The 27,687-nt window shown below is 35.9% G+C and overlaps 1 protein-coding gene across 2 annotated transcripts in view; it reads left to right on the top strand.

The window, feature by feature from the left end:
* CWC27 (CWC27 spliceosome associated cyclophilin) overlaps nucleotides 1–27,687 on the top strand; it is a 130,265-nt gene that overhangs the window by 76,796 nt on the left and 25,782 nt on the right. The window contains exons 11-12 of one of the 2 annotated variants that reach the window (XM_083357295.1): nucleotides 17,814–17,917; nucleotides 25,883–25,989. In XM_083357295.1, the coding sequence (XP_083213421.1) occupies nucleotides 17,814–17,917; nucleotides 25,883–25,989 (211 nt within the window). Of the gene's footprint in view, nucleotides 1–17,813; nucleotides 17,918–25,879; nucleotides 25,990–27,687 lie in introns of both variants that reach the window. The other variant, XM_083357294.1, reaches the window with a different exon arrangement.

Below are 27,687 nucleotides of genomic sequence, written 5' to 3'. Positions count from 1 at the left end.
AATAAAGTCATGAATGAAGGCAAATATACGTGTTTCAGGATAATGTTGCAGGATCCAATCTGGGTTGGTCACCAGGATCAGAGGTTTAGTCGTGCTGGAACCCCCATCCTCAGGAAGCTTCTCTCTACCAGGAGGTACACATGGAGAGAAGTTCTCTGAGGATGGACTCCAGCACAAGTCTGAAAGCTTGGAATATCAAAACTCTGGTCCCAGTGATCAACACAGATTGGATTCTGCAGCAATAATGTCATTTTAGTTGAGCCTTTAAACAATGCTTTTGACATTTGTATATTTGTTTCTCATTATTTTGTTCCTTTCCTTCCCACTCTATATTTAGCATTTATGTGACTGAGTGTGCCTATATATTCAGCTGATTGAACTGCATATTCTTGCCCTATTATTTTATTCCTTTCCTTCCCACTCTGTATTTAGTATTTATGTGACTCACTGTACCTATATATTAAACTGATTGAACTGCTTATTCTTGCCCTGTTTCCCTCTTTTCTTCACCTTCATGATGTACGCACACAGAGTAGTGGCCTCTGTGTGCATAAATGACAGGTTGGACAGAAATAAAAGATAGAACCTAAAATAAAATCTAAAACTTTCTCCCTGAGTTCTTGTCCATCTTTATTTTAATTAATAAAGTAGAAAATGTAACAGAGTACCTCATCAAATGTGGCCCATATTCCCAGGATGAATAGTCCCCTCAGAAATCTTCCATTTTATAAAAATACTGAAAAAATCCCAATGTTGTAGACCCAAAATAAATACTAAATGCAACATAAATACATAACAAATGCGACATAAATGAAACATCCTGGCTGGGGAATTCTGGGAGTTGAAGTCCACAAGTCTTAAAGTTGCCAAGTTTGGAGACCCTTGCTCTGGATCAGGGATCAGCAAGCTTAAACACTCAAAAGAGCCACTTGGACCCATTTCCCAGAGGAAAAAAAACACTGGGAGCCGCAAAACTTGCGTGCATGCGCACGCAAAGAGGGGAGCTTGATTTAATTTTAATTAAAAAGAAATAGAGGCTGCTGTGCAATATGTGTGTGTGTGTGTGTGTGTGTGTGTGTGTGTGTTTTCGTAGTTTTTCACGGGTATAGGTATGCAGGTCTTGGCGTATTTGGGTCTTTTCCCGTGTAGGATTGAGGGTGTCTTGGCGACGTTTCGATGAGGTCCCACTCGTCATCTTCAGGCTGGTGTGTTCGGTTTCGTGCTTGTGCAAGCAAAGTGTGATTGGAGCTGCCGTCTCTCTATAAATACTGGTGGGGATGTGTGGGGTGCTGGCTTTGTTGCTATAAGTGGATTGGTTGGCTGTGATGTTACATCATGATTGGTTGATGGGGTTATTGTTAGGGGATTAGTTGGCTGATTTGTAACATCCTGTGTGGCTGAGGTGCTGGCTGTGTGCTCGTTAGTTTTTTGTGTTGTAACGACCTGGGTAATGGGCTGTGTGATGACATCCTGAGCTCTATTGTAGTGATTTCCTGAGTTCTGTGTTGAAATATCCTGGGTGGTTTGCTGTGTTGTGATATCCCGGGTTTTAGCATTGTAACCTCCTGAATTCTGTGATGTAATGTCCCGAGCTTTGATTTGGCTTCAGGTTTGCAGTCTGGCCCTGTGTTCATGGCGTATGTCAGTTTGCTTTGTGTGGGGGTCGGGAGGGGGTGCAGCAGCTGGAGATGCCGCCGAGCTTTGGCTTCTGGATGGTGGTTGCATTTCGTCTATGGGGTGCGTTTGGGTTTGAGTCTGGTGAGGGTGATTGGTGGTGGTGTCCTGTGTTGTTGTGGGTCCAGTGTCGGTTTTCGTGGCTGGGACTCGTTTGTTGACTAGGGCTAGTTTCCAGATGTTTCATAGTCTATGAAATACCATGCAAAAGCTGCCCAGCCACATACATTGGACAAACTAATAGGAGAATAAATGCACGCATCGCAGAACACAAGAACGCAGTCAGAAAAGAAGAAAAAACTTCCTCCCTTTTCCAGCACCTTAAAGCAACAGGACATGAAATTGACTTTGAAGGAACGAAATTAATCTCCAAAACTGAACACTACAACAAGAGAATAATTATGGAAGCCATCGAAATAGAGAAACACCCCCACAACATGAATAAACGTGACAATACCTCCCACCTACCAGACATCTGGAAACTAGCCATAGTCAACAAACGAGTCCCAGCCACAAAAACCCGACACCGGACGATGAGTGGGACCTCGTCGAAACGTCACCAAGACACCCTCAATCCTACATGGGAAAAGACCCGAATATGCCAAGACCTACCGACCTACCGACCTACCTACGTATATACATATACATATACATATACATACGTACGTGTGTGTGTGTGTGTGTGTGTGTGTGTATATATGTGTGTGTGTGTATATATATATATATATATATATATATATATATATATATATATATATATATATATATATATATATATATATATATATATATATATGTTTTCTGAGGTTTTCGCGGGTGTTCGTATGTGGATCTTTGGTTATTCGGGTTTTTCCCCGCGTAGAACTAAAGGTGTAGGGGTGACGTTTCGACGGAATCCCATCCGTCATCATCAGGCTGGAGGCTTCTGCTTCCTTCTTCCTCCCAGAAGAAGGAAGCAGAAGCCTCCAGCCTGATGATGACGGATGGGATTCTGTCGAAACGTCGCCCCTACACCTTTAGTTCTACACGGGGAAAAACCCGAATAACCAAAGATCCATATATATATATATGGATCCATATATATATATGGATCCTTGGTTTTTCGGGTTTTTCCCCGCGTAGAACTAAAGGTGTAGGCACAACGTTTCGACGGAATCCCATCCGTCATCATCAGGCTTCTTCAGAAGAAGGAAGCTAAAGCCTGATGATGACGGATGGGATTCCGTCGAAACGTTGTGCCTACACCTTTAGTTCTACGCGGGGAAAAACCCGAAAAACCAAGGATCCACATACAGGCACCCGCGAAAACCTCAGAAAACAAATATATATATATATATATATATATATATATATATATATATATATATATATATATATATATATATATACATACACACATACATACATACATACATATATATATATATATATATACATATACATATACATATACATATACATACATACATACATACATACATACATATATATATATATATATATATATATATATATATATATATCCCTTCCCCCCTCTCTCTTTCCCCCTCCCTCTCTCCGATCTTCTGCTCACCTGGCAAGCTGGCTTCACGCTGTTGTCGGACAAGCTGACACACATTCTTAATGGGCTGGCTCTCCTGCCCTGCTTTCTGCTGCTTCCTGTTGAGACGCAGCAAAGGCAGGAGCCCTGCCCAATAAACTTGTCAGCTTCTCAGTGGACAGTGTGAGGCCAGTCTTTTTTTTACACACACAGAGAGAGAGAGAGAGAGAGAGAGAGAGAGAGAGAGAGAGAGAGAGAGAGAAGGGAAGCGCAAGTGCCTCTCTCTGTCTCTCTCTCTGCAAATGGTGGAGGATGACTGGGAGCCGCAGGACAAGGCTGAAAGAGCCGCATGCGCCTCCAGAGCTGTGGGTTGCCGAACCATGCTCTAGATCAATTATTTTCTCCATACAAACCTAATTCATTATAGAAAGGGGGAAGCATCTTTTTAATGTTGTTAGTGGGTAGTGCTTCATTTCCAAGAGGGTGTTTGATCTTAATGGAAGTTTTACCATATGCCCCAAAAGGAAACACTACTTCTGAATTGTAGGCAAATGAGGCGAGTTTGGAGCTATTCATGGTTGAGGCAAATGCATTCTGTATATACTTGGAAATATGCTTAACAATACTTTGGCATTAATTTTATTATTAATATTGTTGCTGTAGCACAGATACACAGTAAATAGCAGAACGTTAGAAGGTGTAGTTATAGACAACAGGTGCATCTGTTTGATCTTCTATAAAGTTTGGTGTAGGTGTATGGGTAGGTTATGCTTGTATCATTGTAGCTGAATAACATAGTTATAGGCAAGATGTTCAAAAATACTTTAACATTCACTCTTTGGTGTTAAATTATGGTGTTGAATCCACAGAAGCAACATTTGAGAGAACAAAATAAAACCACAAGAAATGATTAGCCATGTGATTTAGCATACCTCTGAGAATAAATGCTCCTGTCTGGTTTTTCTGTGGCTGACTAAAGTACTACAAGTCAATCTTGATATGAAATGAAAACCATTTTACGTAACTCTTATTTAGTCTGCCTCCAAAAGAATTTATTTTGTTGAAGTTCAGCATGACTCTAACAAGTTTGGTAAACCAACAGAATGATTTCATTTTGAAGAATTCTGCTAGCAGACTGCAGCATTCAACAAAGGCTGGATTGTTTCATAGTGTGACTCCTCAAAATGTCTGGGCATCAGGCCCAGGCTTGGCCATTTACCTATGTAATATATGACCAGGCAATCAGAAAAACAATGGAAATAGGTTTGCCAATGTATAAAAATTGTTATTATACATCTAACAGTTGAAAAACTGCAATTAAGTCATGTTATATTAATAAAGTGATAATGATTTTATTTTCCCTTATTTCTTGCCACTGTGCCTGACATTCGGTTCTTTTTTTCTGAAAACGAATTCTTTCTTGCTTTTGATTAAATGCAAGAAAATAATGTGGCTCAACATTTCTGGAGAATATTAACTGATTCATAATACTGTGTAAGAGTTATTAAGCTTTACTTTGCAATTTAGCTTTACAAAGTTCTGCATTTTGTGAAGAATTGCCATCAAAACAAATTGTGTAGATTATTTCAGGAACTTGCTCTTGGGAGTGAGTTTGCATTAAAACTGAATGGCTCATTTAGCTAATTTATACCTGCACCCCAGTTTAATTATTTTAGGGTTGTTTTTTATTGTCTTATTTCCATAGGGTATACTGAGTGAGGAACAGTAGAAGAGAAAAATATGTGTGTGTCTGATGCCTCTGTGAGAAAAAGACTGAAGATGCAGCATAGTCATTCGCTAAGGAGGACTATAGGATAGGGTCAGTTCAGTAATGGCGGGTTAGACAATTTTGAATTTCTCTGTCTTCTTTACTTCATTTCTGACAGTGTGGTTACCTGTTGGGTACCTATATGACAGCTGTGATGGCATACAGGTTGCTACCATCGTAAGGATAGAGGATAGGAGAAGATAGTAATGGCAGACAAGTTGCTTTTACAAGGAAAAGTGAATGAGCATTAATTCTCCTTGCTTTCTAGTGTGCCTGTTTTTCAAATTCTTAGAGGTTCTGGGGAGAACTGAAAGATCAGGTCAGTGAGAAGGAAGAACATGACTTCTGTGAAAGAAAGCTGGCAGCTCTATGATCTTTGCAACTTTAGTGTTAAAGTAGCACAACATAATTGGAGAAAGTATTCTTCCTCCAACTCCCCCATTCCTACTTTGAGAACTAGAGAGGAATACAAGAACTTGTCTTCAGTAATAATGTATGTATCATAATAAGCCATTGTTTGAAGAATAAATGAGAATGGCTAGGTTCACACAACAGGCTTAGGTAAACCCAAACATTGTGTTATAGCTTGATGTGATATATAAATCCAGCTAAGTGAACTCTCGAAGAAAAGAAATAATAAATACACACTTAGTATATTAAGCACACTCAGCACTTACAATACTGTAAATCGGATGTGGAGTATTTGTAGCCCTATGGTCTTGAATATCCTAGAGTCTGACTTGTAAATTTAAGTGGCCACAGGTTTTTTTCCTGTTTTTGAGGCAAAAAACACATAAAACTTGATGGAATTCCTAAAATTGATTTAAGAGGAAGAATGAGAAAACTTATTTACTTCCCCACATAACAGAGGGAAAAATGAACTTTTTAAATAACAATGTTCATACCACTCTGTCTAGTGTACCTCCCTAATGATTAATTTGGTCTTTCTTGCTTAATACCAGATACCAAAAGATGCAGAACAGCTCCAACACTTATTTGGTTGATGACATTTAAAAGTGTCAGACCTGAGGTCATGGTTTTATTGTTTTTTTTTTGTCTGATTAATGGATATTGAGCTGAAAAGTAGTGATTAGCTCAGACTATCCAGCTGCTGTGTGTATGAACATGGCTTTTTCTATGAATAGGCCAAATGTTGTTGCTCCACCATTTTTTAAATGACTTGGTTGATTTGAGAATCAGAAAAGCTGCTTTAAGTATTAGTATATTTGCATGTATTTAGTAGTGATAGCACTTTTGTTATAGAATAAATTGCTGTGTTGATAAACATGTAACTATCTTTTGATTAACATTTGTTTTATCTTCTATGCCAGATTATCACTATTTTCTGTCACTATTTCTAACATGCTGTGCAAAAAAGCTTCCATTGTACTACTTTAAATTGGATAAAATAGAAGAAAAGATGGGTGCCTTACCCCTTTTTTTGTGCCTCATAGTGCAGAATATCTGGAATTAGACTGTAATGTGGGTTGACATAAAACCATGATGTTCATGGCAGCAGTGAAGATCTAGTGTCTTTTCCATTATTGCAGGCCCACAAAAAGGCTGAGACTATACCCATCTACCCTTTCCAAGGCTATTGTTTAAGCAGATTTGGTATGTTTGTTATTAAGTCTGCAGACTGGAGAACATGAAGGGTGTGCTGTTCAGCATAGAATCATTTCCATCTGTTGTAAATTCTTGTCAGATGTTGGGAATCAGCAGGCAAAAGCTAATAGCAAGTGTTCTAACCATGTACCAAGGAAAAACTATAGATTCATATTCTGCTGGAAATTAAGTTGATATTTTAATTTTTTTCAAGAATGCTTGCTAGCTTATTATATTTAAAATGTTTGGATCATCTTTTAAGGATAAAAAGAGAATCTATTCCGTGGAACAAACTGCGCAACTAATTTCACATATTGCAAGGCTTAGGGCTTTGGCTTGCCAAATGGCTTCCAATCCATGAAATAGCTCCCAGCAAGGCATTTTTTTGCCATTTGAACAGTTTTGAAAAGTAGTCTGCAGTATTGTGCTGGAGGTATAAGACTTCACTTCCCTGAAAAAAGGAAAAAAATCAGAAGGATTGGAGTGCTAGAAATAGTTGCGATATTACTTCAGAAAACTAGGCAATAATTATTATTTAAAGCCATCATTACTGGAGTAATAAATGCAATGCCTTTTTTAAAAAAACTATCGGGCATTTTAAAAACCTAAACACAAATTTAAAATGATGAAATTAGAGATACTTTCATCAATACAAAATATTCTTTAAATAGGAGCTATGTTTGATTGTAAAATGATAGTGTAAAATAGTGAAGGGCAAATTGGTGCCCTCCAGATGTTCTGGACTCTTGCATTCCTTTATTATTTGCCCTGCAAGTTAGGAATATAATGAATTGGGACAAAATATCAGGCACCAGGTTCCCTCATCCAGTGTTAGAGAACCAGCATTCAGTATAGGTTTAGGAAGAAGGCTGTTGTGTCACAAACGTTTGTCTGATCTCATTAGCCTTTATTCCAAACAGTGAATAAAGTAGTAGTATTGAATATAGTATTGGATGAAAAACCTTAAATTGTTGCACTATCCATATTTAGGCACAAAATGGCAATAAATTAAGACTGTGTACAATGCCTGCACACACTCCTAATTTATTTTTATTTTTGCAATTAGCTCAGGAAGTGGGCTTCCTGAAAAAAATGGCCCAAGAATGTTTGAGATCAGCATGTAGTCATGCAAGCAAGTATTCCACAGGAATAAACACTAAACCCATGGCAATCATACAGATGGATACCTACCTAGATTCACAATATTAGCACCTGAAACTATTTGAATGAAACAGGGATGTCTTATTGTACTCTACTATTCTTAACTCTTGGAAGCAAGATTATTTATCAAATTTATATGCTTCTCATTTCACAGGGTCATTATTTAGAGATAACTGCTCAGCATTCTGAAAACACAGCAATAAATGGTTTATTTATTTTAAAAGAAGTGTAAATTCAAATAGGCAACACCTACAGAAAAGAAGTCAGGGCTATTTAACAGATGTTACAACCACAAGAGTATTCTTCCTTTCTTCAATGGGGAATTTCCATGCTGACAACAGCTTTTTCTGCTTGGAGACTAGACAAATATCAACAAACTTGCATATCAGTGCAAACTCAAAGGCCTATTGTGCAGATGCAGATAAGGAAGACAACTGATTGGGATGTAAATTAAATAATAGGAAGTAATAAGCACTATATAGTAAAGGTAAAGGTAAAGGTTCCCCCGCACATGCGTGCTAGTCGTTTCCGACTCTAGGGGCCGGTGCTCATCTCCGTTTCAAAGCCGAAGAGCCAGCGCTTGTCCGAGGACATCTCCATGGTCATGTGGCCGGCATGACTAGACACCAAAGACGCACGGAACGCTGTTACCTTCCCACCGGAGCGGTCCCTATTTTTCTACTTGCATTTTTATGTGCTTTCGAACTGCTAGGTTGGCAGAAGCTGGGAAGAGTAACAGGCGCTCACTCTGTTACGCGGCACTCGGGATTCGACCCGCCAAACTGCCGACCTTCTGATCGACAAGCTCAGCGTCCTAACCCACTGAGCCACCGCGTCCCTTAAGCACTATATACTCAATGGCTAAAAGAAATTAAGTGGCTACCTATGGTTGTATTCAGGAATTTCAATTAGTTTTTCACTTTTGGATAGTTTAAAAAAAAAGGATCATCATACTTCTATAGTGCTAAGCATAGGAAAACTGTACAAAAGTTCTGGACATAATCATTCATTTAGGGACTGTTCAAAGTTACAGTGGCACTGAAAAAAGTGACATGACTATTTTGCACACTTACAACCATATCAGCATCCCCATGGTCATTTTATCAAAATGTGAATGCTTGTCAATTGACTCATGTTTATGATGGTTCAGCATCCTAAGATCATGTGGTCATTTTTTGTGACCTTTTTGTGTGTGTGTGTGTGTGTGTGTGTCTTAAAGTTTTTTATTTTTATTTTTTCCAACTCTTCCCCCATACATATCAACAAATATACCGTAATATTTTATAAAGTATTAACATACATTCTTTTTACATTCTTATCTATCAGATACTCTTAATAACATAAATACATACACATAAATTTTGGTGTTGCTCATCCATTTCCCCTTTTACTGTATCCACACTCCTTCTCTCTCTTCCCTCTTTACCTTCTTTCTCCCTTTCTTCTCTTTCTTCCCTACTTCCCTACTTTCCTCTTATTCCTCTCTTCTCCTCTTTCCTTCACCGCTCCCCTCCCATTTCTCCCCACTTCTCTTCTCCTCCAACCTTCCTACTTTCTTCCCCCCTCCTCTACTCTTTTCCCTCTCTCCTTTCCTTTCTTCCCTCTCATTCCTCTTCAGATACAATTTAGGGGTAATGTCTGAGCAACTCCTCTCCCTAGATTTTCAATATCTATATTAGGTATAATTAATTTTCTATTACGTTAATACTTCTATAAATCTGACCTTCTCGGTATATACTTCTATAAATATTTATACTAGCTCTGGTTATCCAATACAGTGTCGCCTGGGTCTCCCTTCTAATCTCCTCCTTTTTCTTCCATCTAAACTAGTGTTAGCTATCTTTTAACCATATTCTCTTTTTACCCAATCATAAAATTTTCCCCAAATTTCATAATACTCTGACTCTGTCATATCTTTAATTATCATTGTTAGTTTGTTCATTTCTGCACATTCCAATATTTTCCCGATCATCTCTCCCTCTGGGGGGGCTTTCAGTGCTTTCCAATTTTGTGCAAACACAATCCTAGTTGCAGTGGATATATGAATAATCAAATATGTTTTCTCTTTGCTATATTTCTCTGGTAAAATACCCAACAGGAATGTTTCTGGTCTTAGTTCTATACGTTGTTTTATCATCTTTTCTATCCATGTTCTAATTATATTCCAATATGTTTTAGCCTCTACACACGTCCACCACATATGATAAAAAGAACCTGGTTTTTGATGGCATTTCCAGCATTTCATAGATCTATCCTTGAACATTTTAGCTAATCTTTCTGGAGACATGTGCCATCTATAAAACATTTTGTACATATTTTCTTTATACACTGTGGCCATTGTCAGTTTATAGTTTCTTTCCCATAATTGCTGCTATCTATCTAATTCAATCGTATATCCAAAATTTCTTGTACATTTTATCATTGACTCTTTCATTTGTTCCTCTTCTAATTCTGTATGTAGTAATTAACTATACATTTTTTTATCCATTTTTCTTCAGTTCTCGTGAGTATTCCATCTAACTCTGTTGTCCCCAAATTAAAACCATCTATTTTAACATCTTTTTCATATCTAGATTGTATTTGCATTCTCATGTACCAATCCATCTTTATTCCTTGTTCCTGTAATTATTGTTTGGTTTTCAGCTCCCCCGTGTCTGTTAGTAAGTCTTGATATCTTATATTTCCCATACTAGCGCTTCCATAGTTGAGAGCCAATTTGGAATCTTCAAATAATGTTTTCTCTTTATTTTCTCCCAAACCACCAATAAAGAATTCCTTATATAATGTCTCTGGAAATAGCTATGTATTCTATTTTTCCCATAGCAAATAAAAGCGTGCCATCCCAACTGCAAATCATGTCCCTCTAATGTCAATAATCTCGTGTTCCTCAATAAGATCCATTCTCTCATCCATGATAGTGCTGCAGCCTGATAATATAATTCCCAATTAGGTAGACCAAACCCACCTTTGAGTCTTGCATCTTGTAACATTTTTACATTAATCCTTGCCTTTTTTCCCTGCCAAGTATACTTCAGAATTATTTTATTAAGCCCCTCGAAATATTTCTTTTCCAATCTTATTGGTATTGTTGAGAACAAAAACAACAATCGTGGTAATATATTCATTTTTTCATTTTTTTCACATTTTCTGTGACCTTCTGACAAGCAAAGTCAATGGGGAAGCCAGATTCACTTAACAACTGTGTTACTAACTTAACAATTTCAATAATTTACTAAACAACTGTGGCAAGAAAGGTAATAAAATGGGGCAAAATTCACTTAGTAATGCAAAGTTTGGGCTCAATTGTGGTTGTAAGTTGAGGACTACATGTATTGAGAAAATAAACAAGAAATATCCTCTTCATTATTTCAGAAATCTTTAGTATTTCTTCTAATACATTGTTAGAAGAAATTTAGAAATATTATATAACTGTCATGTGTCTTAGAATTTTTAAACATATTACTTTTTTAATTATCTGAAGAATATTAAGTTAAAATATAAAGCAAAAATCACACTAAGAAATGAAATAGTGAAGTTGGATGAAAAAGAGGTCAGTTCTGTAATAGGATGCAATATTTTGTTAGAAAATCACAAGTTTGGTATCTCTTAAAAAAGAACCTGATAGTATATAATGGTGGCTGAGCTTGTTGATCAGAAGGTCGGCAGTTTGGCAGGTCGAATCCCGAGTGCCGCGTAACAGAGTGAGCGTCTGTTACTCGTCCCAGCTTCTGCCAACCTAGCAGTTCAAAAGCTCGTAAAAATGCAAGTAGAAAAATAGGGACCACTACGTTGGGAAGGTAACAGCGTTCTGTGCGCCTTTGGCGTCTAGTCATGCCGGCCACATGACCACGGAGATTTCCTTGGACAAGCGCTGGCTCTTCGGCTTTGAAACGGAGATGAGCACCGGCCGCTAGAGTCGGAAACGACTAGCACGCATGTGCGGGGGAACCTTTACCTTTACTAATGTGAATAATATCTGCCTTGTCACCAATGATGGACTATTTATTTTTGCTTATTTGGTAGATTTATATTCTGTCTTTTTCAGGAAAAGTGGCATACATAACTCTTTTGCCTGAACTTTTATTTTATAAATATCTAACCTATTAGGCAAGTTAGAGCTGGAGACCATTTCCAAAGTATTTAGCAAACATTGTGGCTGAATGAGGATGGTCAGGGACTTTCCAAGTCCAGTATCCAGATCAACATAATAGGCAATTTTCTTGCCTATTGACATTAACAATTTTTTAAGGTTTAGGTTTTGAGTTAAATAAAGCATAAAGAATTTTCAAATTGGATGATGAGATAGAAAACATGGTAAATAGTGTGTATTATACTGTTTGCACACCATTAGCATAGGCATTATTATAAGATGCTTTTTGAAGACATGGCATTTCATTTAAAGACATGATAGTAGTAAAACAGCAATGCAGACAATACTTAATGAACTTCTAGAATGTTAACTTGCTTGAGAATAAAATCTACACATGTAATATCCAATATGCAGTTGAAAAGGCAGTGAGTAAATTATTTCTTTAGCATATTTTTAAGTTGCATATCCACAATTTATGAGTGCTGAAAACCACATTTTTTAGCAGCTAGGCTATCTCAGCAAGTTTCATCACTTTTGCTTCAGAACTTAACCTTCAACAATTTGATTTAGTCTCCCACAAATACACATCCAGCATATTGTGGCACATTAATACGTTATTCCTTACTAACCTACTAAAACCTGGTTTTGAATCATTAAGTTCTTGTCAGCTCTGGATCCTAACAAAAAAGTTTTTATTCTTAATGGAAGTGACTTCAGTCTGCAAAATACAGCATGTAAACAGTAGAGTCTGGTGACTAATCCACCCTACACTATTAATATTAAAGAGTGTTTTTACATCATGAGAGTCTAATATTAACATAATCCAAACAGGAACTTTGTTTAATAGTGAATGGGGAGACTCAGGTAGCAGAAATTTGACTTTCCAAGGGAACCCTGGATGGAGACAATAGTTGGCAGTTTTTCAGTCTCCATTTTGCATGGTTTATTGATTCTCATATTTTAAGAAGAAAGTTACATGAAAGGTTATTTGAAAAGAAAATATGTCAGTTTTCTCAATCATTCATTTGGATTTTTTTACTGTTTTATAATTCTCACTCAGATTGGTTTTAGAATTTGTTTGTTTTTTATAGAAAAAACAGTCACAATAGTTGAATAATTTCACTTATGGAACCAAGTGCTTTTGTCTTAAAGACATATAGATGGATTTTGGAAAAGCAGCATATTCTATAAAATTACAAGTTAATGGTATGTTTAAATCAGCAATCAGATTACAAGTATTGCAAGTAGATAACACCTGCAAAATTAATTTATATTACTTTTTTTTTTACATTGACTTCCTGATTTCAGTAGAAAGAAGACGTGCCTCCAAAGATCGTTCTGAATCTTTGTTAATATTTGTAAAATACTTAATGATGAAAAGCAAAAAAAGAAGTAATATTTATTTGCCAAATAGCAAAGACAAAGACATTCTTCAAGTTCTAAAGTAATTTGTCTTTTTTAGTCTGCCAATGAATCTGAACTAGTCAAAGGTGAGACCTGTTGAGTAAGTCATTCTGTCAGCAGACAGCTAGTAGAGATAATAAAGTCTGAAGCTATGAATGTTAGGAGGATTGGGTTAGGGAGAGGTTTCATGCCCCAATCTGCTGAAGTCAGCCAAATGCACAGCCTTGGTGGCAAGTCTCTGTTAAGTATGATAGGCAGGTAATGTAATTCAGCAACATTTGAGAGATTTTAATGTGAAATATTAGCAGTCCAGTTTCTGGGTTTATATTTTTGCTCATTTTAGTGTAGAATTTATGTGTGGGATCTCTTCTTTGAGACAAGTCTCATTTTGGAGTGGTTTATGCTTTGCTCTACAACCTTTGTACCCATTTGCTAGTTATGTTGGTTGGGTATGGTTATTTGAAATTCAGGAAAACTTGGAGGAGGGTGTACTTTTTTTGCTGCATGAGTCATATCAAGAAAAAACATTAAAATATGCAGTAACAGCATCTATTTTCTAAAAATGTAAAAGCAATACTCTTATACACGATAAGCGAAAATTTGCTATGGCACTTGTTCTTGGAAACTTTTCACAACAACATGCATACCAGGAAAGTATTTCCCAATGGTAACTTTTATTCTTATAGATAATTGTAAGGGTTTAATCTTGAATTCATTTCAAAAGCTACAGTAATCCAGAAAATAGTGAACAGTGGACATTACAAGCGTATCAACACACATATGCAGCTCAAATACTTTTTTTACACATAAAAAATATTCTCAAATAGCTGGCAGTATAATATGCTTCTTTACACTTTTCCCCCAGGCAAAAACCATGGCCTCTGTCAGTGGATGAGTATTTATTAAAATAATAAATAAGACATTAAAAGAGCCAGTGTGGTGTGGTAATTAAGATATTGGAGGAGACTGGTGAGACTGGGCTTTAAGTTTACCATCAGTCACGTTTATTGGTTAACACTGAGCCAATTGGACTCTTTCATCCCAACCTACATCACAGAGCTTTTCTTATTAATGAAAATGGGGAGTTCCTGATAAAAAGAGATGATATACATCAAGCAAATAATAAAGGGGCTTATATACACATGTCACTGATTAATAAACCTCTCTTGGCCTATGCTTTGCGATCCAGTTTTAGTTTTCTCATGATTGTCATTAGCATGATGTAAAATAAAATTGAGTTAATCAGAACAATTGAATATTCCAAGAATTGTTTTCTTTGAGGTGTCTCATTCTCAGAATAATCTGTGCTCCCTATAGTAACTTTCTTGCAATCATTAAAGTGTCATTCCTCATTTTATTTTATTTTTATTTATTTTATTTTTAATATATTTGTGCTATCTTTTGAGGTGAGCTTTCTCAAAGCAACCAAATATTCTAAATTAAAAAACTGTTATGTAACAGTATTAATAGATTGAAAAAACAGGTTGAAAAACATTAAAACAGGTGATTAAATCAATAATTTAAAACTGTACTGAACAATAGTCTACTTTCACACCAGACAGTTGATTAATAATTATTTATGCTGTTTTAAATAATAAAAACTGATAGCCACCATTATTAAATTCTTACTATCATTATATTTTGAAATATAATTATTTTATCCGTCTATGCACTAATATTGGCTATATTTTCACATGGTTCAGAGTAAAGGACATTCTCTTTTATTTTTTGCACATGCTGATGTCTACAAAGAAAAAAAGCCTTTCTCCCATGACATTTATCCCAGAAATACCTACCTATTAATCATGATTCACTTTGCTTTATTATTTATTTATTTATTATTTCCAGTAATAAAAGATTTCCAAAGAATGTACAACCAAATATATTGTTTTTGCACATTATGTTTGAGAGTGCAATGTTAAATTTTTATGCATATATCTATACATTCTCAATACAGAGGTTAATTTTTTACTTTTATATTCAATAGTCCCTGATTACCATCTCTATTATAGAGCATGAATATACAAATCAAGTATATTCTTGAAAGGGGAAATGAGGTAATAGCTAAGAAACTATTCTTTTCCAACATCTCAGCCCAGGAACACACCTGACTGGGGTATTTGCACAACTAACAATCTATTCATCTTCCCAACGTCTACATTTAGTTAAATAAATTTTAAAAGAAAGTTTTGTAGAGTTGATAATCATCTCTTATACATCAAGTATGATTTTAAATAGGAGAAATGAGGGAATAGTTAAGTGGCTTCTCTTAACAACATCCCAAATCAAGAACACACTTGACTTAATTGTTTGTGCAGTTAACAACCAATTCATCTTCCCAACATCTATATTTACTTAATTAAATTAAAAGAAGAAAATGTCTGTATAGCTGATAATCAACATGAAATTTCTCTCCTAGTCAAACTATGAGACCTACTGAAGTCATACTTGAAGTAGCAATAACCAAATATTTTTATTATTTTTCAAATACATCAAGCTTCAAAAGAGTGTACTAAACCCACTGATTAAATCAAGTAACATTTAGTTAATTGTAACTATTCTCAAGGTTGTGTTTTTATTTGGGGGGAACTTTCTTCATGAGTTGTTTTGCAATTAATGTTTTGTGCAAAACAACTCATGAAGAAAGTTCCCCCCAAATAAAAACACAACCTTGAGAATAGTTACAATTTCAATTTTGGATAATTTTCAGGAAGAGTTTAAGCAGCTAAGTAACATTACAATCCAAATCAGTAAGACCTTAACATACTTAGTTGAGGTTGGTGCAAGCTGAATGCATTAAAAAATCACCATTTTCTATTTGAGTTGTGCTGTAAATAAAAAGAGCAAATGTACACTACAGATATGCAAATGTTGCAGTCAGCATTCTCAGAAAGAATGTTGGGAGTGCTGACATCTCATTGAGATATTGGGACCTCCTCAGAGAAATGCAATTTCAGTGATTTCTTGTGGCTGGGGAGTGAGTTTTAAAGTCAGTGTCAATAAATCCACAGTGCTGTTTCACACCCACAAAAAAAAAAAAACAATGTTATCGTGTATATGTAGTCATATGCATTCTTACTCAGAAGAAAATCCCATTTGAGATCAGTTTAGCTTATTCCTCTAGTAAATACACATAGAACTACAGCATTAGATTTCCACCCAGCATTTTTTTTTCTTTTTTTGCCTAGAGCCCTAGACAGCTTAGTGACTTCTATTTTTATTCCTGCAATATGCAGGAATAAAATAAGCCACTGATGTCATCTAAGGATAACATAACTTCTTATAAGTATTCGGTTTCAAATAAGAAAAGAAATGCAAATCTTTTGTTTAAGTCTTATTTTGTCATTGTTGCTTTTATTTATTAAAATGAAGTTGAATTACCATTATGAAAACTTAGAGCAAATAGCTACAGTCAGAGCTAATCCTGGAATGTGCTGTGTTAGCTTAACCCCACAGCACTGACAATGCCCTTTAATGCATCTATTATTTCAGACTTGGCTGCCTTCTCTTGAGTAATGCTCTTTAACTCTATAGTGGTAAATTCTGAATGAATTATCCAGACTGATAATCCCTGGATGTGAGGTCATTAGTTTACCCATAGAAGTTCCAAGCATAGAATAGACAACAATACAGAAGCCTCTCTATTGTATCCAACAAAATACCCTGGGGTTAACAGGATAATTTTGCCATCATACCTGTATCCCTTCACTTTATAGCTTCTGCTGATTTTTTTTTTTAAATTGACTTTAAATTCTGCTTTTTGTGAGATTTCATAGACTAGTTTACAATTCAAATATGTATAAATACTGAGACTTTGGAGAACTTGGCACTAGAAAATAACTTTTAGTATTGGAAAGTGAAAGAGGGAACAAAAGGATCCTATAGATTAAATATACATAAAATTGAAGCTAAAAACATGGCAGATGATGATGAAGGTGAAGATAATGATAATTTATTAAATTTATATGCCACCTGAGATTGCTGTTGCAATTTCTTTTATTTGCTGCTAAATGTTCATCTTTCTTTGTGTATAACAAAGGCTGACATGCCCTTTTCCTTTGGTTTTATTGATAATCACTAGGAAATTTTACCTCTGCAATTTGGTTATTTGTAAATTAATTTTGGAATTGGAGTGCCAGATCATTTTGTAAAAAGCTTTGGAGATATATGCAGCCTTCAGAGTATCCACTGGGAAATACTCATTAGTATGTTCAGTGATAATCCTATATTTAAATAATGTGCTAAGTAGTCAATTCATATGCTTATTTGCTTCAGTTGTTTCAAAAAGCAGCTGAAAAATTTTACTGGCTTGGACTTAGTGAACTTTCAGAACCTTTTATAACGTCCATTTAAGATGTGTTTTTTTTTAAATTTGTAGTTCTGTTTACTGTTATATAAACAGAGTTTCTGCCTGTGAAATTGCATAGGCTGAAGACTGTTGACTTCACTCAAAAAATCAAATTATGATTATCATGTCTGAATACAGATTCAACTATTAATTTTGTGTCTATTTTCCCCTGACTTTATTTTTTTTAAGAAAATTGAATTTATCTAAACATTGTTCTGTGCAGTGAGGAACTACGGAAGGAAGTTCGCCAGTTGAAACGTGAACTAATGAAGGCAAAGCAAAATAAAGAAGAAAATCCCTCAAAAGTGAAAGAGAGTCCGCTTGAAGGTAAAAGATGAAGCAAAGTATTACTTCTTGCAATTGTATTTCACTAAATAGATACATTTCTTATAAAGCAGCGTTTCCCAACCTTAGGAACTTGAAGATGCGTGGACTTCAACTCCCAGAATTCCCCAGCCAGCATAGCTGGGAGTTGAAGTCCACGCATCTTCAAGTTCCTAAGGTTGGGAAACGCTGTTATAAAGCATGTTAAGCTATTAAGAAATATTGTTCAGCTTTGTCTAAGAAAAGCTAATTTTGATGCTGATTTTCAGAACAGTTTATTCTAAATGGGTTAGGGGTGACTGAGTTTTGCCTCCCTAGAATGATAAATTTCAGCAACCACATATTAGCAGGGAGAGGGGAGAGGGAATCCTGTTACTTAATTAAGTAATGATCACTGTCACTGTGCTTTCAAACCCTTTAGGAGAGCATAACATTCTCATGTAATGTGTGGCTCATTCTTTGCCAGTCATCTTCTTTGACAGTTAAATTGATTCCCAGTTTCAATTGCTTAAGGATTTTTTGCTAATGTGACAGCAGGAGACATAAAATATTGTGTTTGTTACTCTTTTCTGTTTTTGTTGTTTTATAATACTGCAGCTAAACAATCTGATTTTTTTTTAAAAAAAGGAAGAAGCCTCATTAAAAACCTCATGAATCTAATTTAAATGGTGAGGTTATTGATGGTGCTTTGTACCATCTCTTAAAATTATGCAAACTGGGGTACATTGAAATTTAACAGATTTATTAAAGATACATTTTTGAAGATCAAATCAGCAATTAGACATACCCTTTTCCCCCTGGGAAAAGCACATTTCTGCTTGATCTGACTTCTTGTTCATCAGTAGCATGCTGGTACATATAAGCCCAATTATTCCCACTTTACTTATTCCTTTCATGCAGAAAGTAAACACTGCAAGCCAGCGTTACACTAGTTTTTACAGGTTTACAAATTTTGATCTGTTGCATCAAGAATATGTATCCTGGATATTATACTAATTATTATGATAATTATTCCTGATTTTGTTTGAGTGAAAAGAAAAAAGAATAAGCTCTACACATATTCACAGGGTAAACCTGTATCTTTATGTTCATAGTAAACCTAAAGAAGCCATTAATTTTGTAGTTATATGTCTAATATATTGACGTTACACAAGTAAGTATGCAGACTGGCGATCTTGTGCTATAGGAAAAAAGGGGCATTCCAGCAGATGCAGATAGACTATTGCTCACCAAATCCAATGGAAATGGATACATGAAAAAGATAGAAACAAATCTATCATTTGAATTCTTAAGAAGCTAAAAAGGGAAATTTCTGGCAATCATTGGAAGAGAATGCCCAAAAGCACCGTATTGGATTATAAGCAAGAGAAATGCATAAGGTTTAGTAAAGTACTGGTGGTTCCAGGGTTCATGAGGGATTCTTCCCCAGTTATTTTGGCAATTCAGCTGGAATATCTGTTAACTCTGGGCACAAATTCAATAGCACAGACTTTTCCCATTTATGTACAGTAGTGAGGATATACTTGTTTTATTTTGTTTTTTTCTGCTTGTAATAGCTTGCCATAAATTAGTCTGAATTGCTTTGTTGACCTGGTTGATCCAAAATATGGTAGATTTATTTGTTTGCTTAGAAACCCCTCTAAATTATATTTTTCAACCATTTTTTGTGGCTTTGAATATAAGTGTTTGATTCAGATTAACATCCAATAAAACTTTGTCCTATACAAATAAAGATTTACACAAAGGTTCTATTCCTTAGTCAGTTCCCTTTTCTGGTGCATTATCAAAACAATCTCTTTTGTGAATTGCAAAAATGTAGAGTAAAAGCAGTTTGAGTTTTGGGAATAAAGACAAAGAATAAAATTCAACATTTGTTAAATTAACAGTTTTCATATCCTGCTCTAGGCTGCAGTGTGTGTGTGTGTGTGTTTGTATGTGTGTCTGTGTGTGTGTGTGTGTCTGTGTGTGTAAAATTTATCAAAGGGTGGACTCAATAGACGACAAGGTTTTTTTTCTGCCATCCATTTTCTATGTTTCAATGTTTTAAACAAAATATGAGCAGAACTATCGATATGTTTGAATACTCTTTGACCAACATTTTCAATTACTGTGTCCTATTATATTATGTCTATGAAAGGCATAGAATGCTATCTGTATAATTTATAGAAAGACAAAGTCAAATATTTTGTGTCTTTTGGAGATGATCAAAGATAGGTGACAAAAACAGAGAGGTGCTGCAATGAACTTTATTGATACTTTTTTTAAAAAAAATCTCGCATTTTCTGTCTTATCCTATACATGTTTACAATGTTGGCTCCTGGCCATTTTCCTAGGTTTGCACAAAATCAGAACTGTCTTGTTTTTTCAAACACAAACAAAGCATTCCGAATAGTCCTTATCAGCTGCAAACTATGTACTTATTCATACACTGGGATTATTGGTATGATTAAGTTATAAAATGATAAATATCAGAATGCAAGTCTACTTTCAAGCCAAATAACTGAAATACTGCATCCTTATTCTACAGATTCCTTCCCCATGCTCTCTTTTTATGGTACAACCATTGTCCTGGTTTAAATGTGCCAGTTAGTGCATGGAGATCTGTAGATCTGACCATTTACAAATATTTTAATGCAATCAGATGGCTTATTCTTTTCAATTACATAGTTTTATTACTGCACATCCTGATACATTGTCTACGTTTATGTCTATTAATTTTGAGTTTTATGAGTCCCTTGTCTTCAAAGCTATTGTGATGTACTTTAAAACTAAATATGATATTTTTCCCCACAATCATATTGTGTATTATTTTCTTGTTTTTTAAAAAGCAAATACTCTTGGGCTAGCAGTAATTTCACATTTTCTTTTTAGAAAAGAGTTGGCAGTGCTTCACTACTTGTCAACACTGTCCTATTAGATTATTATATATAAGATATATATATGAGGAAAACAAGTGTCTGGGGACAGATCACAACCTGCTTATTAGATGTGAGCATATAGTACATGTTCTTAATACTACTTTGTTATCATATTTTGGCCCATCAGTAATGTCCTTTCTTTGAAATATGTCTATGTTGTAAGAACACTGTTGCATTCTAGCTCATAAGATCAGGAAGACGTATTGTTAAAAAAATATTTTAAATGTCTTAGGAAGTGCAAATACTTTGAAAGCTTCTCTCAGGAAGATTATTTATTTTGATCTACAAGGGCATTCTTAGTAGTAACTCTCTCTTTTTTAATTTCTTAAGGAGATTGACCAACTGCTCACTCACTATTCCTTGTATATTTGACATTTGTTGCAACAGTTTTTTCTTTTCACTTGTTTGTTATTCTTTTCTCTTTTTTTCCATTTAATCAAAATTATTTTAATTAGAACTGTTTTAATTTTGTAATTTGAAATTATATTCTGAGATATTCTGAGAAATTATATTCTGAGAAATTATATTTTGAGATCCTTCATAGGACTAGCAGTTGGGATGTAAATAATTAAATAAAAATACAACTCTGGGTTTTTTTTCTCCCAACCTTATAGTTTCTTGATGTTCATATATTTTATTATTACATGAATTTCCTACTTTTTATATAAATTGGACATTCTTCCATATGTGGTAAATTCAGATTATAATGATTGACCCATATTCCTACTCACTGAAGAGGTATTTGAATACAATCTCTATGCCAGTTCTAACACTGTATTCATCAACTACATTTATAGAAAAATATGAAAATATTAGAATGATGAGAAATAGTCCTAGAGGTATCTTTTTATTGTTTTATAATCTTAGCAAATATGCCTGCTTATGTACAACGTCAAAGCAAACTCCACTAAAATATAGGAATTATGCTATGTAAGCCTTTACTGTAATTACAATGAAATTGTCAATTCTCCCTTTTGGAGCCCTTTGACTTTCCTGACACAGAGAACATTCCTTCTTTTACTCCTTTTTTCTCTCATTCTCTCTATCAGAAAAGAAAAAGGAAAGCCTGAACATAATAAGTTAAATGTTTTAAATTGTAGAAAGCTGCAGTGGTAGGTCACCACCATTTGACACCCTTCTCTATTTAAAATGTTCTTTATCCTTGTTTCTGGCATCTCCTTTGTATACAGTATATTGTTTCCTTTCCCCACAGTGTTTCTGTGAATTGAAAGGAAGACTCAGACTCAAGGATTAGCAAGCAGTTTAATTACTTTGATTTTGCTGATAAGGTTTACCTGAAAAACCTGTTGTAAACCTGATTCAGCAGGTACATGTCCATATAATAAATAACAATAAAACTGAAAATGTTTATCCAAGAAATAAAAGAAATTGGAGCTGTTATTTGATTGAGGAAAAGTACAATATAACGCAGGGGTGTCAAACTGCTGTTCCTCAGGCCAGATACATCACAAGGAAACCGCGCCCACCCCATTGCCGGCAATGGGGAAAAAGCTCCGATACGTCACGCAACGTCACGAGTTTGACATGTCTGATATAACGGGAGCATGGTGGCTAAGCGGTTAAAGTCACTGAGCTTGTCAGCTGGAAAACGGACAGCCCAGGTTTGAGACCCGTGGGCTGTGACCAATTAGACAGAATGTTCCGCAGTACAAGCTTCAATCTATATTTTTGATCTTTGTTTCTCCTGGCTCCTTCATGCCGAATAAGTGGGACAGGAGGTTTGATGGGGCAGAATGGTCCTGACTGCCTTTAAAGAGGCGCTGGTATGCCTCTTTCCAAAGAGGACTTCTCTGTTCCTTGCTATACTGTATTAAATACCCATCATCCAGTCTCCAACCATTTGTTATGAAGAGAGATCCTGGTTCAAAAGCAGAGCACAATGCCTGGTGTGCCTTTATCTAGGAAGACCTGGTGTTTGCATATTATATTAGTGTTATTTATTCATTCATTCATTCATTTGATTTTTATACTGCCTTTATTATTTTTATAAATCACTCCTATTTTCCATGGGTAATGGTGCTTTATTTGGTTTTCTGTTTTGGTTTGTATGTTTTATTGTTGGAAATTTTAGGGACTGTTTGAATGCTGGCAATATACTATATAAAAATGAACCTTGTTTAACAACCACTCATTCAGTGACTGTTTGAAATTATGATGGTATTGAACAAGTGGTAATTACAACTGGACCTCCTTACTTATCATGTTACAGCATCCACACATAAGCCAGCAGGAAATCAGAGAGTTGCAGTCACATGAAATCTTCATATAACAATAGTAACTGGGAACCCCAGAATCACTCTCAAAATGTATCCATAATATACTTATCCATAGATACAAGTGATGATTCTTTAATAAACTTATACAAAAATATTGAAATAGTGAATCCAAGGCTCAGCACAAGTTTAGTCCTTCATACACATTTGGTTTTCTGCTTCTTATTTCTAAATTTCCACAGCAGGTAAGTTAGAGATCAGAACAGCAAAAGCACAAGTGCCAACAGTTTTTAAATATTCTTGATGCCTAATTTTGTGTTAGGAGGAGGAAAATGTACTTCTCATTATTGTATTCATTTGTGGTTTTCTCAGATAAAATAACAGGATTAAACAGGGATGCTGTCAAGAGTTATTACTGAATATTAGATTAAAACAGCCTATTGCTAAAAAGGCAAGTCCTGAAGACCATTCAACAACCTATAGGGCTAATCTTGGGCACTAAATAAAAGAGTAATTTAGATTAAGATAAAGCATTACTGAAAGCAGGAAATCTCATCTTGCAGATAAAGGAAGCATTTGTTTCTTATCTGCATGATCTAGTGCTGGTTTTAATGTGACCATGTGATTTCCTCTTAAGTACTTATCACCCTTCTTAAATCAATTGCATTATATTACATTTGGATTTTTCTTAATTTTTAAAATTTGGTTCCTGTATATTATTGAACAATGTGCACTGGGTTAGAGAACATTATCTTAAATCTAGTCATCACTTAGGAGACACTTATTCAACCTCTAATTTAAGGTCTTTACATATTATCTCATTTGTTTTAGTATAGAATAGAGCTGGAAGAGACCTTGGAGGTCTTCTAGTCCAGCCCCCTGCTCAAGCAGGAGAACCTATACCAATACCCTCTCAAGTTTCTCAGGCTATAAAGAAAATAGTAGGAGATTTGTACTTTCAGATTTGAAAAATTCTGTTAATGTAGCTAATATAATAAAGTAGAATTAGCTCAGTTGGCTGGGTTTCCTCTTTGGCTTACCTGGGAGAGAGAGAATGTGTATATGTGTGTATTTCTATCTGTCTGCCTCCCTGCCTGCCTGTCTCTGGGTGTTGTGATTCAGGGTCAGCCTATGGGTTCGGCAGTTGGGTTGGACGACTCAGAGGAGGAGGGGGGTGTTGAAGACCTTGCTGAGGGGGTTGAAGATCTTGCTGATGATAGCCCTCAGGCAGGCCTCTCCCACTTGGTCACCATGGAGACCCAGCTGTGTGAGCCTGACAGTGTGGATGAAGATGACCCACAGCTGGCCCTGTTCAAGGACGCCCGATGCAGGAGGCAGTCAATTAGGAGTAAACAGAGGAAGGCAATGGGGCTTCTCGGAAGGAGGCAGAGAGAAGCCACGCCCTGAACTCTTTATAAGGGGAATGTGTGGGGAGGGCTGGTTTGCTGAAAGCAACCGCTCCTGTATCTTGGTTCGTGTCTTGTTTGTTTTTGTAGTAATAAATTTGGCAGACGTAATTCCAGCCTCTTGCCGTTTGTAAAGGGGTTGCCTTTTCTGCAGGGCCGGTAGCAGGCTGGTACAGAACACTGGGTAATATTATCCACAGAACATTGATGGTTGAATGATTCTAGAAGTTCTAAATCAATAAAGACTGTTTTTACCCTGATTATCAGTCATTTGTTAATTGCCTGGATTTCAGTTTGTCAAACTGGAGTCTTCTGAATAAACATGCATAAGGTTGCACTGTAATAAGTTAATATTTTATAAAATGTGTTTGCAGTGGTGGGATTTAGCCAGTTCACACCAGTTCGGTAGAACTGGTAGCTAATTTTTTGTTGTCCAGGCCCAGAATGGACTTCTAGAAGCAGCATCCACACAGAGAATCGGTTGTTCACAAATTTGAATCCCACCGCTGTGTGTATGTCTATGGAGATTCTCAGTCATCCAAGTCATGCTTGTCCCAAAAGTGCTTTTTCAAAAGGCAACTGGACTTTATTTTGGGGTTTGAAGTGTGTCTGCATATTGTGTTGGTTGAAAATCCTCCTGAGCTTTTCAGATATTCCTGCAATATATGAAATGAATAAATTCAGGGGGATTTTCAGCCACACAATATACAGACACACTTCAAACCCAAAAATACACTAAAGCAGAAGCTTGTCCACCTCAAGGATAAAACAATGTGATATATGCAGTACAATGCTGTGAGACATGTACACATCTGTGTTTTGGAGAAACAAACAATCTCTACACAAATGAATGGCACAACATAGGAGATCAAACCCATCAGGACAAGATTCAGCAGTTCATCTACGTTTGAAAGACAAAGGTCACTCTTTTAAAGACAGCAGAGTCCCTATTCTGGACAGGAAGGACTGCTGTTTTAAAAAGGGGGTCAAAGAGGTCATTTATGTTAAGATTGAACAGCCCTCTCTCAACAGAGGGGGAGAGAAACAATACTACCTATCTTCTGTTTACAGTATAATCCTTTCAGCAGTTCCAAGAAGGTTCTACACCCATTTGCATTATTCCAGTGAGGTCCCATATAAATATTCAAATGGCCTCAACAGCTCTCAGAAAAAATGCTAATGAGCAGATAGATGACTACAAGGAATATAAAGCCTTCCATCCTCCACCATTTGGCCACAGCTGAAGAAGCTTCTTGGATAAAAAGCGAAACATCTTCAAGAAAAAAACAACAACTCCAGTTGCTTTTTGAAAAAGCAGTAAGATGTATATGAAAACGAGTAATGTAAACTTAAGTATCACAATTATCTTTGAATAAAATATGTGTTTTCTTTGGTTTCTAAATGGAGAAGAGGAAGCTGCTCCAAACAGCATTGTTGCAGAATATCTTGAAGAAAAGAAGAAATATGAAGAATTGAGGAAGCAGCAGCCAAAGAAAGGATCGTCTCGTGAAGATCAGGTAAGTATCATATTTACCCAAAAGGGGAAAAAAAAGATCAGACCAAACTAAGTAATCTACTCAATTATAGTTACAGAAATATCTAAGACAAGTCTGTTATTTTGCATTATGGAGAAGGGGGAGAGGGAGGAGTTCAGTTTTATTTCATCTTTTTACAATTTACCATTAATTTTAAAGCGTATTAACAAATCTATGGTCTTGATACCATAGCAGAATAGTGAAAGCAGAAGGCTGGAATTATTCTTTATACTTTTTAAGCAGCATACTGCATCTTCACAGAGCTATATTCCAAACTTTTTTTACAGCTAGTGAAAGTGTCTTAGTAGAAGACTACCTCTTTGAAAGCACACTGTAATGATTGTTGGTTCATACACTCATGTTCAGTGTATGAATATTTTAAATAATTGCGGTGAATAGGCTCATCACTATTAGTACCTGAATACATTTGATTCAATGAAATGATTATTCCTTTTGGAACAAAAGTGAAATCAGGTGTTCCCTAGCAGCACAGTTCAATGGATAAATAATTCTGTCATAAGTTATTTTTTTGTGTGTAGGAACATTCCAATACCTATAAATGCGTGCAAACATGAGCTACACCTTACAGTATGTTTGTATTGTAAGGTATAGCTTACAATATAAAATATAATATAGATATCTACAGTGAGAGAAAAAATTATTTTATCCCCTGATGATTTTGTACGTTTGCACACTGACAAGAAAATGATCAGTCTATAATTTTAATGGTAGGTTTATTTTAACAATGAGAGACAGAATAATAACAGAAAGATCCAGAAAAACGCATTTCAAAATAGTTATAAATTGATTTGCATTTTAATCAGTGAAATAAGTATTTGATCCCCTATCAATCATCAAGATTTCTGGTTCCCAGGTGACTTTTATACAGGTAACGAGCTGAGATTAGGAGCACTCTCTTAAAAGGAGTGCTCCTAATCTCAACCTGTTACCTGTATAAAAGACACCCGTCCACAGAAGCAATCAATCAATCAGATTCCAAACTCTCCACCATGGCCAAGACCAAAGAGCTGTCCAAGGATGTCAGGGACAAGATTGCAGACCTACACAAGGCTGGAATGGGCTACAAGACCATCGCCAAGCAGCTTGGTGAGAAGGTGACAACGGTGTGATTATTCGCAAATGGAAGAAATACAAAATAACTCAATTTCCCTTGGTCTGGGGCTCCATGCAAGATCTCACCTCGTGGAGTTTCAGTGATCATGAGAATGGTGAGGAATCAGCCCAGAACTACACGGAAAGATCTTGTCAATGATCTCAAGGGACCTGGGACCATAGTCATCAAGAAAACACACTACACCATGAAGAACTGAAATCCTGAAGCGCCCGCAAGGTCCCTCTGCTCAAAGAAAATACATGTACAGGCCCGTCTGAAGTTTTCCAATGAACATCTGAATGATTCAGAGGAGAACTGGGTGAAAGTGTTCTGTTCAGATGAGACCAAAATCGAGCTCTTTGGCATCAACTCAACTCGCTCTGTTAGAAGGAGGAGGAATGCTGCCTGTGACCCCAAGAACACCATCCCCACCGTCAAACGTGGAGGTGGAAACATTATGCTTTCGGAGTGTTTTTCTGCTAAGGGGACAGGATAACTTCACTGCATCAAAGGGACAGCACCTTATAGAACTATCACCAAAAAATGATGTCCTTATCATCATGGGG

The sequence above is a fragment of the Vipera ursinii genome, assembly GCF_947247035.1.
Source record: "Vipera ursinii genome assembly, chromosome: 2".
In the NCBI taxonomy this organism is placed as follows: domain Eukaryota; kingdom Metazoa; phylum Chordata; class Lepidosauria; order Squamata; family Viperidae; genus Vipera; species Vipera ursinii.
The sequence above is the reverse complement of the archived record's forward strand: the minus strand, read 5'-3'. Positions and strand labels throughout refer to the sequence as shown.